The sequence below is a fragment of the Dromiciops gliroides genome, chromosome 2, assembly GCF_019393635.1.
Source record: "Dromiciops gliroides isolate mDroGli1 chromosome 2, mDroGli1.pri, whole genome shotgun sequence".
Classification (NCBI taxonomy): domain Eukaryota; kingdom Metazoa; phylum Chordata; class Mammalia; order Microbiotheria; family Microbiotheriidae; genus Dromiciops; species Dromiciops gliroides.
This window is the reverse complement of record NC_057862.1, coordinates 98,341,973-98,360,872: the sequence shown is the minus strand read 5'-3', so window position 1 is coordinate 98,360,872 and position 18,900 is coordinate 98,341,973. Positions and strand designations below refer to the sequence as shown.

General features: G+C 35.5%; 1 protein-coding gene across 1 annotated transcript in view; it reads left to right on the top strand.

The window, feature by feature from the left end:
- Window positions 1-18,900, top strand: part of TDRD1 (tudor domain containing 1) — a 49,179-nt gene that overhangs the window by 9,838 nt on the left and 20,441 nt on the right. Inside the window, exons 5-13 of the mRNA XM_043987801.1 lie at window positions 1,928-1,991; window positions 2,763-2,867; window positions 3,149-3,331; window positions 3,786-3,929; window positions 5,920-6,091; window positions 7,482-7,568; window positions 8,555-8,725; window positions 8,858-8,965; window positions 18,659-18,829. Of these exons, the coding sequence (XP_043843736.1) occupies window positions 1,928-1,991; window positions 2,763-2,867; window positions 3,149-3,331; window positions 3,786-3,929; window positions 5,920-6,091; window positions 7,482-7,568; window positions 8,555-8,725; window positions 8,858-8,965; window positions 18,659-18,829 (1,205 nt within the window). The remainder of the gene's footprint in view (window positions 1-1,927; window positions 1,992-2,762; window positions 2,868-3,148; window positions 3,332-3,785; window positions 3,930-5,919; window positions 6,092-7,481; window positions 7,569-8,554; window positions 8,726-8,857; window positions 8,966-18,658; window positions 18,830-18,900) is intronic.

Sequence of the window (18,900 nt, the reverse complement as noted above, 5' to 3'; positions counted from 1 at the left end):
CACTCAGATGGTGAAAGTATTAGGGGAAGGAGTTGTGAGAACAAAGAAACATTGTAGGAGGCAAGAAAAGTGAGTACCCCTTCCATCTCACCAGTTGATACCTCTAGAAGCTATTAGTCCAGGTACCTTGCAATCAAGCTCTGCTTCTGATCCAACTCAGGTATTAATTCCCCATAGTTATAGAAGGCAGTAAGCATTATTGGGTCTTAGCTCTTTAACTGTCCTGTTAATGGGAGGTCCCCCTGAATCACTGCCTTGTCATGACAGAGAGGCTTGCATAGCTCAGTGATCTAAGCCTTACAGAGTTACCTAAGATGGACAGGTCATAATACAGTTCTGACAAAAGGTGATCCACTGGAGAAGGAAATAGCAAACCACTCCAGTATCTTTGCCAAGAAAAACCCAAGGACAGTACTAAAATAATAAAAGAGATGAAGTGACATTGGAAAATGTACCCTTCTAGTCAGAAAGGGCCCAATAAACTACTGGGGAAGAATGGAGGGCAACTACAAGTAGTTTCAGTATTAATGAATCAGCTGGGCCAAAACAGAAAGGAAGCTCAGGTGCAGATGGGTCTGATTTAAACACAGGAAGATGAGTCTTCCTGAGTCCAGGTTGTTGCTCTGTCCACTGTGCCACCTAGCTTTCCTAGTCACTCAGGTACTTAAGCACAAAACTAGTGTTTGATTTGACTTCTCTTTTCCTTGCTTCTCATATCTAAATAGTTATCAAGACATGTAGTTTCTAGCTCCAGCATATTTCAGATGTCAGATTTTTTTTCCTTTTTTCATTTCCAGCAGGCTAGTTTAAAAACACACACACACACACACACACACACACACACACTTGCAGTCTTTCATCTCTCTTGATTTGTTCTTTGTATTACTGTCAGATTAGTCTCAACTGTACACAGTTTTTTTTTTTTAATGGGGCAGTGAGGGTTAAGTGACTGGCCCAAGGTCACACAGCTAGTAAGTATCAAGTATCTGAGGCCGGATTTGAACTCAGGTCCTCCTGAATCCAGGGCCAGTACTTTATCCACTGTGCCACCTAGCTGCCCCCCACAGTTCTAATCATTATTTTGCTCAGATCACTTTATTGACTCTACAGCAAACCAAATAAACATTTTAGGCCTTCACCCCTGGGTTTTTTTTGTTTGTTTGTTTTTTTACCTTAGAGGTATCTCCCTTGTACTTATATAGATCTTTTACTGATTGAACTATTTGATCTGCCTTGCACATAATCTTGCACATTCCTGTTGTACCTATGTTCAAGGAATTCTCTACAATTAGAAATTCCTTTATTGCCTATTTCTTTGTGATTTTTACCTACCCTTCAAAACCCAGATTTAATGCTACTTCCTCCAGGAAAACTTTGAATTTTCTTACTTTCTTCCCCTTCAGAAATTATCTTTCCTTTTCACCTTAAACTTTTCTTGTGTGCTGATTATATTCTGTACTATGGTTATTGTATTATAAGTATATTTGTCTGCTTGTCATTTCAACAAATGTGCAAGATCTCTTTTGGATTAGAAACCTGATGAAGGAAGAGAGTATGTCTTATTTAGAATTTATTTTTCCCAGCACCTAGTATGGTGGTCTACACATATGACATACTTAATAAATAGTGGGTAAATAAATCAATTAAAAGGTACCTTATCAATGTTAATACAGAATAATTTTCAGTACCTCTTTAAGTAGTTTGTATGTTATGGGGAACCATAATACTTTCATTGCTCAGCTGTCAGGAAAAATTTTGGATATTGAAGCCATCATTTACTGTGTTTATCACAAAGAATTAATGTTTTACTTTATTGTTGCATTTTTCTGTAGAGAGATTAAGCTATTTTTGTTTTTAAGGATAGTTGTGTTTTGATTGCTGCTTTAGTTCTGTAGTATTAATATTTTAATCATTTGCTATATTCCAGTTTCCCTAAACCTGAAGATACTAAATTATCTTGTGAAACAAAGAAAGTGGAAGTAAATAAAGAGGTAAACATATTTTTCTTTACTATTAGATTTAGAATTTGGACAGCGTTTTTATTGAATTAAGAGAAACAACTTAATTATTATAACCAATCTACATTACTTCTTTGGACTTTTTTTTAATAGTACTTGTTTTGTTGGAGCAGTGGTATACCATCATATGCAATATTAAGAGTAGGGCCAAATGTTGCCAGAAATCACTTTGTAAAATGTGTTTAAAGTTCTCTTATGAGAATCTTCCCTTCTCCCCAAAGTAATCTTTTATGCATGCCCTCCAACTGTGAATTCCTGACCTTTTAAAAAATATGTAGGAAGACTGTAGCTCCTTTGATGCCAATTCTTTGTTATTATATGGGCTAGATCATTACAAATCACTACAAATTTAGCAACTGTGACTCCCACCACTTAATTGTAGACTTTTCTATAGATTCCTTACTCCTTATGTAATCATGAAATATTAATCTATCTCTGAAAAGTTCATGTTAAGATATTATTAATACACATTTCTATATATTCAAAAGGAAGCACAGAATAAATTATTATTTACTAGGAATTTAGACTATTTTGTGGCTGGGCAAATCATCTATATATTTCTCTTGAAGTATTGGTTGAATATTAGAAATAGAATAAAGGTAAAGACTATATGGTCTTTAGGATTTTAATGTTTCTCAAGTCTAAGTAGTAAAATTGGTTTTAAGGATTCTGGGAATTTTTGCTTCATGTAATATAGCATGAGAGTCAAATCATTTAAGTTAGTAACTTTCTATTTCTAAACAGGATGATTATCAACTTGGAATCACCACAGAAATAATAGGATGTAATAAGAAAATAATGTTTTCTGATTTACAAAATCTGCAGCTAAGAAAAACTATGGAAATAAAGGTATTGATTATATATCTAATATGTTCAGATATTTTCGAAGGATTGTAGATAGTTAACATTCTTACATATCCCCAGCCACCTTTATTTTCTTCACTGTTAACTTTTAGTGAAATTATGAAACTTTTCTTTGCAAATATCATTGATAAAATCATTAACATAGATAGCATTTGTAAGCTATTTTGAATATTCTTTGAATCTTTTGTTCATAAAATGTTTCTAAGAAATTAATGTTTCATTTGAATGTTAGTAATTATATATTTTCATTCTTAATGTCAAAAAAGGGTACAGTTACTGAATTCAAGCACCCAGGTGAATTTTATATACAGATCTGTTCTTCAGAAGTTTTAGAATATATCAGAAAACTGTCTACAAGCTTGAAAGAATCATATATGAATACAATGCCTCAAGAAGAATACATCCCTATCAAAGGGGAAATCTGTGTTGCCAAGTACTCTGTGGATCAGGTAATCTCTAAAATGAAACCATAATAACTATTAAGTAGAACTACTGTACACATTTATTTTTATCATTTAATCCATAGGAATACCAGTGCTTAGAAAGTCCGTTGAGTACTAATTTTAAGTCTTATCCCATAATATTTTTCTCTTTTGTATTCCTACCATTTGCTAGTTTTAGTAGCTTAGTGACTTTTTTTAATAGCTTGTACATATTCAATTGAAACAAAACATGACAGTATTACAGATACAATATTTAGTTGTACATATTAAAATGTACAATAATTGTAATAAACTTTTAGAGAGGCTTCTTGGTATTCCTTGAAAAGAAAAAAAAAGTTTTTCTTTATTGCCCATTTAAATTAATGAGATCTCATTCCATTTATGCAAAACATAGATTGCTTGAATTTTGTGTTAGATTCTAAAATTCTATAACAAAGGAGTGTGTTTTATTTTCCTGTAGACCTGGAACAGAGTAATAGTACAAGATGTTGATGTACAGCAGAAGAAAGCACAAGTGTTATATATTGATTACGGAAATGGAGAAGTTATTCCAATTAGCCGAATTCAGCAACTAAACAAAAATATTGAACTCTTTCCCCCCTGTGTGAGTTTCTTCATTTTTGTTTTCCATTAAGCTCTTAGTAGTATAAGATTGAGTTCTAGGGAACCTGAGGTTTACTTGCATTTTTTAATGGGACACTGTGAACAGGCTTTAGTAGAGATATTTCCCCTCCAGAATATTAATTATGAAATTTTATCATATCTGTGGAGATTTTAAAAAATTTTGAAAATATATGTAACATGATAAAATTTACCTAGTCCCTCCTTCCTTCATCTTTGGGGAATGCTTCTTAGACCATAATTTATAGGTTCTGTTCATATTTGAAGTACAAGTTATAAATGCTAATTGATTATGCCCAAATTAATTTAGAAATTATTGGTGTGAGATACATTGATTATGGAACAACTAGCTTTAATATGCAGGATAATTGCATTGTGAATTCACACATGTGAATTCACTGTTTTTGCTTGTTCTGCTCTTCGACTACATCTGAATATAGCACTTGGATTTTTAGTAAAACATTGATGCACGCTCTTTGAAAACCTCATTTTCGTTGCTGTTTTCCTTCCTTTTCTCCCTTTCCCCTTCTTTTTCTTCTCTACCAACCCACCCATACCACCACCACCCCCAGCTTCTTTCTCTCTCTTTATGAATAGGGATTGACTCATATTTCTACCCTTTGGAACATAGTAAGTGCTTAATAAATGTTATATTTTTCCCTTTAAAATATGCTAAATTTAGTAAAGTTCTGGTCACAAATGAGGGATTATTTCCACTTCTCAGCACATCATTTTGTTTTTTAAAAATTAGTTAAATACAACTTTGTCATACACATTCTGGAATTATTCATCCTTTTCACAAGCATTAAGTACGTCCTATGTACCAGGTGTTGTGCTAGGCACCAATGATTCAAAAGCAAAAATGAAACACTCCTTGCTCTCAAGGACCTTTTATCAAGGACACAACATATGTTTATATGATAGTATATACAGAATAAATGCAAGATAGGTTTTTTTTGTTTGTTTTTTTTGTTTGTTTGTTTGTTTGTTTTTTTTTTTTTTTGCGGGGCAATGGGGGTTAAGTGACTTGCCCAGGGTCACACAGCTAGTTAAGTGTCAAGTGTCTGAGGCCGGATTTGAACTCAGGTACTCCTGAATCCAGGGCCGGTGCTTTATTCACTGCGCCACCTAGCCGCCCCCGCAAGATAGGTTTTTAAGGGAGGCACTACCATTTTGGAAGGAATCAGGCAAGGTTTCAGTCAGTCAATAAGTATGTAGAAAGGTGGTACTTGTGTTGTGTCTTGAAAGGAAAAAAATTTTATAGGACACAGGTGAGGCAAAAGAGTATTCTAGGAGTGGGAACCCTGAAAAGACATGGAGATGGGAGGGAATATCTACTGGAAGGAACAAAAGGTGATCAGGCTGTAGTGTATAAAAAAATGGGATATTACATAATTAGGCTGGAGAGGTGGTGAATGGCCTTAAAAGCCTAAAAGAAAAGTTTTACGTGACAAATAGTGAAATATGTTTTACATGATTGCACATATATAATCTATGTCAAATTGCTTACTGTTTTAGGAATGGGGGAGGTAAGGGCGTGAGGAAGAAATTCTGGAACTCAATTTTTAAAAAATGAATATTAAAAATTATTGTTAAATGTAATTGGAAAAAATAAAATGCCATTAAAAATAAATAAAAGATAAGTTTTATATTTTATCCCAGAAGCTATAGTTAGAATCTGCAGTTAAAAATTGTTTCATATTACAAAAATAAAGGAGTTTTTAAAAGATCTACTTCTATAATTTCTCTAAACCAAAATAACTCCAAATAAACATACATGTAATATACATTTGTACAATGGTTGGCAATAAAACGTTTTTTATGGAATTTTAAAGCTTTCCATAAAAGTTTGAGGTTTCTGGATAATGCTTGAATATAAAATACAAACTTACATGTCTTTATAGGTTCTTAAAGAGGAAAATCAGTTATCATTGCCCATTCTTTCTGTATAGAATACTTTTAATTTCTTGCAGGCCATAAAGTGCTTTGTTGCCAGTGTAATCCCAGCAGAAGGAAATTGGAATAATGACTGTACCAATGCTATTAAACCCTTAATAGTAGAACAGTATTGTTCTTTTAAAATTCTTGATATATTACAAGATGACATGATTTCTTTTGCTGTTGACGTTTTGCTTCCAGGCTCTGGTAAGATCAGAAAATAATTTATTTCTCCATCCTTCTGTACAATTTAAGACATTTCAGTTTTCTCATTTATTTTCCAAGTATTCCTGAGGAGAAGGTAAGGAAACATGAGATTCATGCTAGTCATTTTTCATTATAGTATTGTTTTTAATTGTGAAAGAGATTCTTTCCTTTTCTAAGTAATTGATGTTTAAATCTGGTCAGCTGGAGGCAACTAGGTGGCACAGTAGATAAAACAACGGCCCTGGATTCAGGAGGACCCAAGTTCAAATGTGGCCTCAGATACTTGGCACTTACCAGCTGTGTGACCCTGGGCAAGTCACTTAACCCTCATTGCCCTTTTCAAAAAAAAAAAAAAAATTGGTCAGCAAACTCTCTTTGAGCAATCTGCACAAATTTGTATTTAGTCAATGTATCAACCAGGCACTGTAAGCACCTAAAAGTAATTGGGCTTTTAAATTTTTTTTAAAAGAACTTTGTATTCTAGACTTCTGGATGAATTTACAACTAGTCTTCCTTGATTCAAGCCTAATGAATTTGAAATGTTAGACATAGTGAATTCAGTTAATATGATATACTTAACACTGATCTCCCTTTCAGTTTCTTCGCTATTTTAAAATTCTCATTATTTATAATGAAATTTCTGTAACTGGACAGAGCATGGGCTTTGGATTTAGGAGGACCTGAATTCAAATATGGCCTCAGACGTTTACTAGCTATGTGCAAGTCATTTTATCAATTGCCTCCAAAACCAAAAAACAACCCCAAAAAATGGCTATAACTCTTGTCGGGCCTTTTAGAAAATATACTTTGTTAGAAGTTGTATAGGTATTAACTAGTCAAGTGACTTAGCACTATTTGACTGAAATATATGTATACTTTATTTTATTTATTTTTTTTTTTTTAGTGAGGCAATTGGGGTTAAGTGACTTGCCCAGGGTCACACAGCTAGTTAAGTGTTAAGTGTCTGAGGCCAGATTTGAACTCAGGTACTCCTGATTCCAGGGCTGGTGCTCTATCCACTGCACCACCTAGCTGCCCCATATGTATACTTTATAATAATATCAGTATTTTAATATCATTTCAGAAAATTTTTGATAATCTTAATTTTACTGTATTTTCAGTAATTCTCAATGAGATAGCCTTTAGGTATGTTAAATAATTACTATCCCAAAGTTCATGTTTTTTACATTATGCAAAATTTCCCCTTTAAATTTTATTAAATAACTAGCTATTTCTAAAACATAATCCCCTTAAGCTCAAAAGAGTTCTATTTACTAAATATTTCAAGTCTGTGGCTGCCCTTTGCGCCCAGTTTCCTGATAAATAATGTGATATTTCATAAAAGGACATTATACATTTTTTAAAGAAATAATCACTTTCTATCTTATAGGAAAACACTTAGACCATGTCCTTTTGGAAATGGGGTATGGTTTGAGACCCAAGGGACAAAATTCCAAGATGCAAAGTTCAGATAAAAGTGAGTATTTGTGTTGTTGAAATATTTTGTATGCCAATAACATTGACTTCAGATGAAGAAAATTTTTCCATTTTGAGAGTGTGGGATAAAATCTGTCTTATTGCTTTCTCCTCCACACTATTTATATAGTTTCTTGTTCCATGTATAATAGGTCACCATCTTCAATTTAATTGTGAAGAAATCTTTTTCTCCTTTTGTTTTAAATGAAGTCATACTTAATAATTTGGGGGAGAAGCTAGACTTATTTTGTTGGCATGAGAAACTTTCTACCAATGCAAATCAGCAACTCATATGTAATTCAGTCTTGGACAGTTTGGCCAGGGTACTGAAAGAATGCTAGGTGACCAGAGGAAGGATGTCAACAACCAGTCCCCCAGGTTTCCATGGCCAGACTCCTTCAGTAGACCACACTACTTAAAATAAAAATGGACATTCCCATGGTGCTTTTAAGGTTTACAAAGTACTTTCCCCATAACAGCCCTATGAAAGAGGTATGAAAATAGTTATCTCTACTTAAAAAATAAGGGATATAGGATTCAGAGGGGTTGTTTCTCCTTGATCATACAGCTAATAAGTATCAAAATGTGGATTTTCAATTCAATAAGCCGTTATTAAGTACCTTCTATATGCCAGACACTGTACTGAGCACTGGGGATACAAATAAAAAAGATTATCCCTCGTCTTCAAGGAGCTTACTATCCATTGGGGAAAGACAGCACACAAAAGGAAGCTGGAAAGGGGACGGTCAGGTTTAACAGTTTCATCTAACTGTGATTAAAATATACATATTAAATTAATGGAATAGTACCTAAAAATTGTTGGCAAATGAAGATCACTCAGATAATGGAATAAATAAAGGAATCATAAAAATTGATGTTTATTAAGAGTAATGTCTCCTTTTATAAGTGACTAAAATATATTTACAAGTTTGTGTTATTATAATTTTAATTAATTCTAAATGTGTGTTATTTGAATTTTCTGAGAAGGTGATTTTGAAGATCCTGGAGAAAAAACAAACAAAGATAAAACACTGGTTGAGTGTAAGAGTAATCTTATTCCAAAGGTGTTATCCCTAAATATTGGAGATGAATTTTGTGGTGTCGTTGCCCATATTCAAACTCCAGAAGACTTCTTTTGTCAACAGCTACAAAGTGGCCGTAAGTAAATTTCATTTTATCTACTACCTGAAGAATGTTAGCACCCGTCCTCTTTTATAAGTCTTCATATATTTTCTTATGAATTTACAAATGGATATTTTTATTTTTAAAAGCATACTTTTTTGTCTATAGGCCAGCTTGCTGAACTTCAGTTGTCTCTCAGTGAGTACTGTAATAAAATGTCTACCCAATCAGACTTTTATCCAGCCATTGGAGATATTTGTTGTGCACAATTCTCAGGTAAGAGCAAATTATAGTGTTAATTCTATTATGTTTGATCAAGGCTGCACCAGTCTAACGGCCCACTGCTACTGTTGATTTTCAACAAAATTATCTTTTTTTCTCTTTAAGTGATTTCTTGTAATTAGGACTAATTACAAACTTAGAGCAATAAAAATAAATCTTTCACAGTTTGCACCCCAAATTAGCAATAACAAAAGCTGAATTATCAAAATGAATCAATTCAGTTTTTTTTTAAAGCAATTGAGGAAGCAGAGCCAAGATGGTGGAGTATAGGCATGAGCTCACCTCAGCACTCCCAAATTACCCTCCAAATAACTTTAAGATAACACCTAAAATCTAATTCTAGAGTGGCAGAATTAACAAAAGGTTGGTAACAATTTTCCAGCTCAAGACATTGTAGGAGATTGGCAGGAAAGTTCTGCCTCACTGGGATGGTGGTAGGACTTAGAGAATAGTTCAGTGTGTCTGTGCCCTGGCAAGCCAGCAGCAGGCTTTGGAGGCAGTTCAGCCACAGCAATGACTGCATCAGCAGTTATCAGCCCACAGACTTTAAGAGGGTCAGACAACTAGTCAGAAGGAGAGTACAGGGGATCCTTTGCTGGCACTGCGTATAAGACCCTGTTGCATTGACAGTACACAATTCCAGGTTGCAGTCTCAAGGTGAAAAGGAACACAACCCCATTAACCTTTATGGCCATAGCAGAGCAGGAGCCCTGGTCACAGGTCCAGAAATGAGAATAGTACTTGTGGTTGCTCAAAAAGGAATAGGGTCCTGGTCTCAGGTTTAGGGTTTCCAAGAGACTTTGTGGTTGCTCACATAGTAGAGCACAGTCCAAGAGAACAGTGACTACACCTCTCCTTAGCTCATACCACCTTGGATGAATTGAAAATTTACAGACCAACCAAAACTAGCTCTGAAAACAGCAGCACAAAACAACCCAGAAAGTTGGGCAGTGCCTCATATACCTCAGGAGCAGAGCCTAACTTTAACACAAAGTAAAAAGTCAAGAAATAGGCTGGGAAAATGAGAAAATAACTACAACAACAAAGAACCTGACCATATAGGTTCCTGTGGTGACAGGGAAGCTCAAACTATAATCTCAGAAGACAAGGATAAACTCAAAACACCTACATGTAGGGGCATCTAGGTGGTGCAATGTGGATAAAGCACTGGCCCTGGATTCAGGAGGACTTGAGTTCAAATCCAGTCTCAGACAGTTGATGACACTTATTAGCTGTGTGACCCTGGGCAAGTCACTTAACCCCCATTGCCCCCACAAAAACAAAGCAAGCCAACAAACAAACAAACAAAAACACCTACGTGTAAATCCTCAAAGAAAAAAATGTCAGTTGATTACAAGCCCAAAAAGAATTCCTGGAAGAGCTGAAAAAGGATTTTAAAAATCAAATAAGAGAAGTGGAGGAAAAATTGGGGAAAGAAATGAAAGTGATGGAAGAAAATAATGAAAAAATCAACATGTTGGTAAAAAAGCCACAAAAAAAAATATTGAAGAAATCAACACCTTTAAAAACAGAATAGGCCAAATGATAAAAGACACAAAAATCCACCGAAGAGAACTCCTTTAAAAAGCAGAATTGACCAAATGGAAAAAGAGGTACAAAAGCTCAGTAGAAAAAAATAATTGCTTAAAAATTTGAATTGGGCAGGTAGAAGCTAAGGATTCCAGGAGACATCAAGAAACAATAAAACAAAATTGAAAGAATGAAAAAAATATGGAAAAACAACTGACGTAGAAAATATATCAAGTAGAGATAATTTAAGAATTATTGTACTACCTGAAAGCCATGATCAAAAAAAGAACCTACACCTTATCTTTCTGCATTAGTCATGTTATAAGAGAAAAAATCAGAGCAATGATGAAAAACCTCAAAATAGAAAAAAAACAAAACAACAGCACCAAAAACACAAGAAATAGTATGGTTCATTCAGCATCTATACTCCACAGTTCTTTGTTTCTTTTTTTTCTTCTTGGATTTGGAGATCCTCTTCTATCATGAGTGCCCTGGAACTATTCTGTACCATTGCATTGGTGAGAAGAATATAGTCTATCACAGTAGATCAACACTCAATGTTGATGATACTGTGTACAGTGTTCTTCTGGTTCTGCTCATCTCACTCATCATCAGCTCATGTAAGACCCTCCAGGTTTCTCTGAACTCCTCCTGCTCATCATTTCTTACAGCACAATAATATTCCATTGTATTCATATACCACAACTTGTCCAGCCATTCCCCAATTGATGGGCACCCCCTCAATTTCCAATTCCTTGCTACCACGTAAAGAGCAGCTATAAATATTTTTGTACATGTGGGTCCCTTTCCCCTTTCCATGATTTCTTTGGGGAAAAGACCTAAAAGTGGTATCACTTACACCTTATCTTTCAAGAAATTATCAAGGAAAAATGGCCCAATATCCTAGAATTAGAGGGTAAAATAGAAATTGAAAGAATCCACTGAACACCTCCAGAGCTGAGTAGAAAATTTGACTTTCAAATACAAGACTCAGGAGAAGTGTGACAAGTAAGCATGAAAGAGAAATCATAAGGGATTAAGTAATGGTTAAACTAGTTACATTCCCATATGGGAAGATGATACTTGTAACTCCTAATAATTTTATCATTATTAGGGCAGTTAGAAGGAGACAGAGGACATGAGTGTGAGTTGACTATGATGGGGTGATTTTTGAATAGGTGCTGTGTACCATTGAGAAAAAGGTATATTCCTTTCTATCCCCATTCAGTTTTCTCCAGACATCTATCATATCTAACTTTTCTAACATTCTATTCACCTCTTTAATTTCTTTCTTATTTATTTTGTGGCTAGATTTACTTAATTCTGAGAGGGGAAGATTCAGATCCCCCACTAGTATAGTTTTGCTGTTTATTTCCTCTTGTAACTCATTTAACTTCTGTAAGAATTTGGATACTATACCACTTGACGCATACATGTTTAGTATTGATATTACTTCATTATCTGTCATACATTTTAGCAAGATGTAGTTTCCTTCCTTATCTCTTTTAAATAGATCTATTTTTGCCTTTGCTTTGTCTGATTTAAGGATTGCTACCCCAGCTTTTTTTTTACTTCAGCTGAAGCATAATATAGTCTGCTCCAACCTTTTACCTTTACTCTGTATGTATCTCTCTGCTTCAAATGTGTTTCTTATAAACAGCATATTGTAGGATTTTGGTTTTTAATCCACTCTGCTATTCGCTTCCGTTTTATGGCAGAGTTCATCCCATTCAAATTCATAGTTATTACTGTCTATTTCCCTCCATCCTATTTACCCCCTTTATACTTTTTCCCCCTTCTTTCACCCTATTCCTCCTCACCAACATTTTGCTTCTTCCCCTGCCTCCCCCAATCTGCTCTACCCTTTATCAGCCCCTCTCCCTTTTATTTACCCTTTTCTCTGATGGGGTGATTTTTAAAAATTAAAATTATGGGCTAAGAGAGGGATTCACTGGGAGAAGGTCGAGGGTACAATAGGGAAAATTATCTCATGTAAAAGAGGTGCTAAAGGAAGAGTTTTTACCGTAGAGGGGAAGATGGGAGATGGTAACACTTGAATGTTACTCTCATCAGAATTGGCTCGAAGAGGAAATAACACACACAGTTGGATATAGAAATCTATCTTACCTAACAGGGAAGTAGAAAGGGAAAGGAATGGGAGAAGGGGAGGGTACTAATAGAAGGTAGGGTGGATTAAGGGAAGCGGTAGTCAAAAACCAAACAGATTTTTGAGGAGGGATAGCTTAAAGAGAAAGCAAGAAAAGGATAAATGGGAAAAAATAGGATAGAGAGATACATAGAAATCATAATTGTGAATGCGGTTGCATGAACTCACCCAAAAAAACAAGCAGATGGCAGTATGGATTAAAATCAAAATCCAACGTTTTTATAAGAAACACACTTGAAACAGAGAAACACACAGAATAAAAATAAAGGGCTGCTGGAGCAGAATCTATTATGCTAAAAAAGCAGGGTTTTTAGTCATGATCTCAGAGCAAAAGCAAAAATAGACCTAATTAAAAGAAATAAGAAAGGATTACATTATGTTAAATGAGAACAAAGACAATGAAGAAATATCAGTACTAAACATATGCACCAAATAGTGTACCATCCAGATTCTTAAAGACGTTTAATTAAAGTAGGAAATAGACAATAAAAGTATACTAGCAGGGTATCTCAACTTCCCTATCTCAGAACTAAGTAAATCTAACCAAAAAAAAAAACAAAACAAAAAGTTAAAGAGATAAATAGAATCTTGGAAATGTTAGATATATAATAGACCTCTAGAGAAAATTGAATGGGAACAGAAGGGAGTATATCTTTATTTTTTTCACCTTCACAAAAATTGACCATGTATTGGGGCATAAAAACCTCACCGCCAAATGCAGAAAGACAGAAATGCATCCTTTTCAGATCATAAATGCATTGAAAATTATATTCAATAAAGGGCCATGGAAACAGATTAAAAATCTGTTGGAAATGAAATAATCTAACCCTAAAGAATATTCTCTGAAGCTGAGAACAGGAGTGGAACCGAGAAGCAGCCCCCCACACACACACACCACCCCCCCATAACCCCCCAGTGGAGAGTTTAAAATCAAATGAAAGTGAGGCCAGGCAGGCTGAGAAGAAGCCCAACCATCCCCCGTGCCACGCTGTAGCTTGAACAGTGTGTCCTGGAAGCAGCACCACACTTTAAGAAGGAGTTAAAAGCCAAGAAATAATAGTAAGCCAGGATGAGTAGGCAGAGAAAGCAGAAGACCATCGAAAACTTTTTTGAGGGTAAGGTAGACCACAATACAACCTCAGAAGAAGAAGATAATAGGGTCAAAGCTCCAACATCCAAAGCTTCCAAGAAAAATATGAACTGGTCTCAGGCCATGAAAACTCTCAAAAGGGACTTTGAAGAGAAAGTAGGAGAAATAGAAGATGTAGAGAAAAGGAAGAAAGAATGGAAAGGGAAATGAGAATGATGCAGGAGAGTCATGAGAAAAAAGTCAACACTTTGAAAAGCCAAATGGAAAAGGAGATTAAAAAACTGTCTGATGAAAATAACTGCCTAAGAATTAGGATTGAACAAATGGAAGCTAGTGACCTTATGAGAAACCAAGACACCGTAAAGGAAATCCAATTGAATGAAAAAATAGAGGGCAATGTGAAATATCTCCTTGGAAAAACAGCTGACCTGGAAAATAAATCTAGGAAAGATAATTTGAAAATCATTGGTCTACCTGAAAACCATGACCAAATAAAAGCTTAGACACCATCCTTCAAGAGATTGTGAGGAAAAATTGCCCTGATATTCTAGAAGCAGAAGCTAAAATAGAAATTGAAATAATCCACCAATCACCTCCTGAAAGAGATCCCAAAAGGAAACCCTCCAGGAATATTATAGCCAAACTCCAGAACTCCCAGGTGAAGGAGAAAATACTGCAAGCAGCTAGAAAAAAGTAATTCAAATACTGTGGAGCTCCAATAAGGATAAAGCAAGATCTAGCAGCTTCTACGTTAAAGGACCGAAGGGCATGGAATATGATATTCCAGAGGGCAAAGGAACTGGGACTACAGCCAAAAATCATGTACCCAGCAAAACTGAGTATAATCTTTCAGAGGCAAAAATGGGATTTCAATGAGAAAGAGGTCTTTCAAGCATTTGTGATGAAAAGACCTGAACTGAATAGAAAATTTGACTTTCAAATACAAGACCCTGGAGAAACATAAAAAGATAAACAGGAAAAAGACTTCATGAGGGATATTAAAAGATCAAACTGTTTACATTGCTACGTGGGAAGATAATACTTTGAAATCATAAGAACTATCTCAGTAAGAAACTTAGAGAAGACACAGTTCTGAACTGAATATGGAGGGATGATATCTGTAAAGCATTTATGTTTTGTTCTTTGTGGGGCAGACAGGGTGGGGTGTCTTATGTCTGGGACTGGATTTGGGCTTGGGACCTCCTGGGTCCAGGGCTGGTGCCTTGTCCACTGTGCCACCTAGTTAGGTGATGACATCATTAAAATAGGGTTGAAGTATAGGAGGAACAAACTGGGGGAGGGAGAAGGGAAGTGATGGTCTGGGGAGAGGTAGTTCACATGAAGGAAACAAGAAAAACGCTTATGGAAGAGAGTAGAAGAGGGGGAAGGAGTTGGGGAGTGAGTGAACCTTAATATCAGAATTGGCTCAAAGAAGGACTAACATACATACTCGAGTAGGTATAGTAATACATTTTTGCCGTGAGGGAGGGTAGGGAGAAAAGGGGGAGGGGGGAGAAGGGAAGGAAGAAAGGGCAGATTTGGGGAGAGAGCAGTAAAAAGCAAAACACTTTCAAAGAAGATGAAGATGTTCTGCATTACTGCACCAGTATGACATATTGAATTGCTGATCTCATAGGGAGGGTTGAGGAGGGATGAAGAAAAAATTAGAACACAGAATTAGCTCAGGGACCCTGATCACATTGGAGCGGGCTCATGGAGGGAATAGATTTCATACCCAATTGGGAGGAGTAATCTATTTAACTCTGCAGGAAAGTAGGAGGGGAAGAGGATAAGGAAGGAAAGGTGAAAAAAGAGGGTGCAGAGCAAGGGAGAGGATAGTCAGAAGTAAAACACTTTTGAGGAGGAATAGGTAAAAAGAAGATAGAGTAAATGTCATGGGAAGGGAGTGGGATGGAGGGAAATAGTTATGATGACTGATTATAATGGCAAAACATATGGTACCTACTTTGTTGGGCTTTTATGAAGAAAACTCTGTCAAGCTTAAGGTATTATATACAGGTTATGATGAACAGGGTACTATCAGAAAAACCTGGAAAGACCTACATGAACTTCTGAAGGACTCATGAAGATTGCAGCCCATCTGCAGAGAAAGAACTGATAGTATCTGAAAACAGATGGAAACCCATTTAAAATTTTTTTTTCTTTTCCTCTTTGACAATTCCTTAATCTGAAGTTTTGGTTTTTTTGACTGTTTTCTCTCACAACTAGCTAATATGGGAATTTTTCCATGACAACTCATGTATAACTTACTTTGAATTGCTTGAGTTCTTGTGGGTGGGGGGTGGAAATGGAGGGGGGAAGAGAAATTGGAACACAAAGTTTTTTAAAAATTGATGTTAAAATTTTGTTTTTACATATATTTTAGAAAATAAAATTCTATTCAAAACAAACAAAAAAGATTAGAAGGGAAAGCAGAAAACTGGGGGTGGGGGTATTTTTATAACAAATTTCTCTGATAAAGGCCTCATTTCTCAAATATATAGAGAACTGAGTCTACTTTATGAGTCGTTCCCCAATTAATAAATTGTCAAAAGATATAAACAAGCAGTTTACAGACAAATCAAAGCTAGTTATAGCCACATGAAAAAATACTCTAAATCACTATTGGTTAGAGAAATGCAAATTAAAATAACTCTGAGGTACTACTACCTCATACCTATCAGGTTAGCTAATATGACAGAAAAGGAAAGTAGCAAATGCTGGAGGGGATGTGAAAAAATAGATATATTAATGAAACTGTTGGTTAAGCTGTGAACTGGACCAACTATTCTGGAGAAAAATTTGGAACTGTGGTCAAAGGGCTATAAAACTCTTCATATACACTGACCCTGCAATACCACTAGTATTAGAAATCCCAAAGAGATGAAAGGAAAAGGACCTACAGTGTACTAAATATTTATAGCAGCTCATTTTGTTGTTGCAAAGAATTAGAAATTAAGAAGATGCCCATCTGTTGTGGGATGGCTGAACAAGTTGTGGTATTTAATTGTGACAGAATATTATCATGCTATAAAAAATGATGAGCAGGATGTTTTCAGAAAAACCTGAGAAGACTCCTACAAATCAATGCAGAGTGAAGTGAACAGAACCAGGAGTACATTGTACACAGTAATGGCAATATTGTATGACATAATTATTCTCAGCTATAAATGATCCAAGACGTATGATGAAAGATGTTATTCACCTCCCAAGAAAGAATTGATGGAGTCTAAATGCAGATCAAAGCATATTTTTTTATTTTCTGGATTATTCTTTGAATTTTTTAGTCAGATTTCTATTGTAACATGATTTATATAGAAATATTTTGCATTACTACACATGATATAGATATATCAAATTGCTTGCCTTCTCAAGAAGAGGTGTGAAGGAGGAGGAGAGAATTTGGAACTCAAAATTTTTAAAAAACCAAACATTAAAAACTATTTTATATATAATTGAGAAAAGTGAAAAAAAATTTAAATTTTAAAAAGTAATCAGTCTTTGTATGAAGTAAAGTTGAATGTTTATAGAATTATGAACTTTGCTGAGATGTCCAAAAAGTGAGTTACTAACTGTAGTCTTTTCAGTACTATAGAAGCATTGAAGTTTACTGTATAGAAAATTGGCCTCAAAGTTAGGAAAACTTGGGGCAGCTAGGTGGCACAGTGGATAAACTACCAGCCCTGGATTCAGAAGGACCTGAGTTCAAAAGTGGCCTCAGACACTTGATACTTACTAGCTATGTGACCCTGGGCAAGTCACTTAATCCTCATTGCCCTGAAAAAAAAAAAGTTAGAAAAACTTTTATCCCAAGCCTTGCCTTGCTCTGACTAGCTATAACTGTAGACAAGTCCTTCAAACTGTGGTTGATCCGGGCAACTCCACAACACTGGTTTTGCACCTGAACTGGTAAAAGAAGTTTCCTTACAACAGTTTCATCTAACAGTGGACCCTCAGGCCGCCCTGGAAACTCGTGTACACACACACACACACACACACGCCATTTTTATTTTTAACCTTTCTGAAGTCAGGTCATCAGCCATCATTAATACTCTGTATCTGGCACTGTGCTAAACACTGGGGATACAAAGGCTAAAAACCAGCCCTTGCTCCCAAGGAGCTCACGCCCTGATGTAGGAGACAACAAACAACCAACCATGTACAAACGAAGACATATATAGGCTAGTTTGGGCACTATCTTGGAGGGAAGGCTCTGTGGTAGAGGCTTCTCGCTGAAAGTGGGAGTTGAGCTAGAGACCTGAGGTAAAAATGGAGGTGAGGAAGGAGAGATCCAGGCACAGAGAATGGTCAGAGAGAATGCCAGGAGCAAAGCAATTGAATGATGGCCTTGGGAATCAGAATGAAATCTTTGAGCCTTTTTTTTTGTGGAGATTTGGATAGAGGAAGACGTGTAATTTTTCTATTGCAGAGTTCTTTATTTTTGTGACATAATTAATAATAGTTACCACCAAAATGAGGTTGTATTGGGCACATTGTGAGTACATAGTAAGGAATTGTTTCTTTATATAACAGTTAACAAGGAGCGGCTAGGTGGCGCAGTGGATAAAGCACCGGCCCTGGATTCAGGAGTTCCTGAGTTCAAATCCGGCCTCAGACACTTGACACTTACTAGCTGTGTGACCTTGGGCAAGTCACTTAAGCCCCATTGCCCTGCCCCCAAAAAAAAAAAGCTAACAGTTCAAATATCTTCTTAAATGAAAGATGTTCATGATGTCTTGGCAACTACATTTTAGGAAGTGGTGGCTAAAGAAGAAATGTGCTACTGTTGTTGAAAACAGATTCCAGATTGCTTAAAATAGATTTAATATTAAATAGATGTGTTAATATAATTGTTAGAAAAGCATTTTGGTTCTAACTTACATATGTCTGTATTTTTCAGAGGATAATCAATGGTACCGTGCCTCAGTTCTGGCTTATGCTTCTGAAGAGTCTGCTTTAGTTGGCTATGTAGATTATGGAAATTTCGAAATTCTTAAATTAAATAGACTTTGTCCCATGGCACCAAGATTATTGGAATTGCCAATGCAGGCCATAAAGTGTATCTTGGCAGGTATGAAGTAGTTATAATAATAATAGCTAACATTTTTATAACATTTTAGGGTTCAGAATTTTTAAAATTAG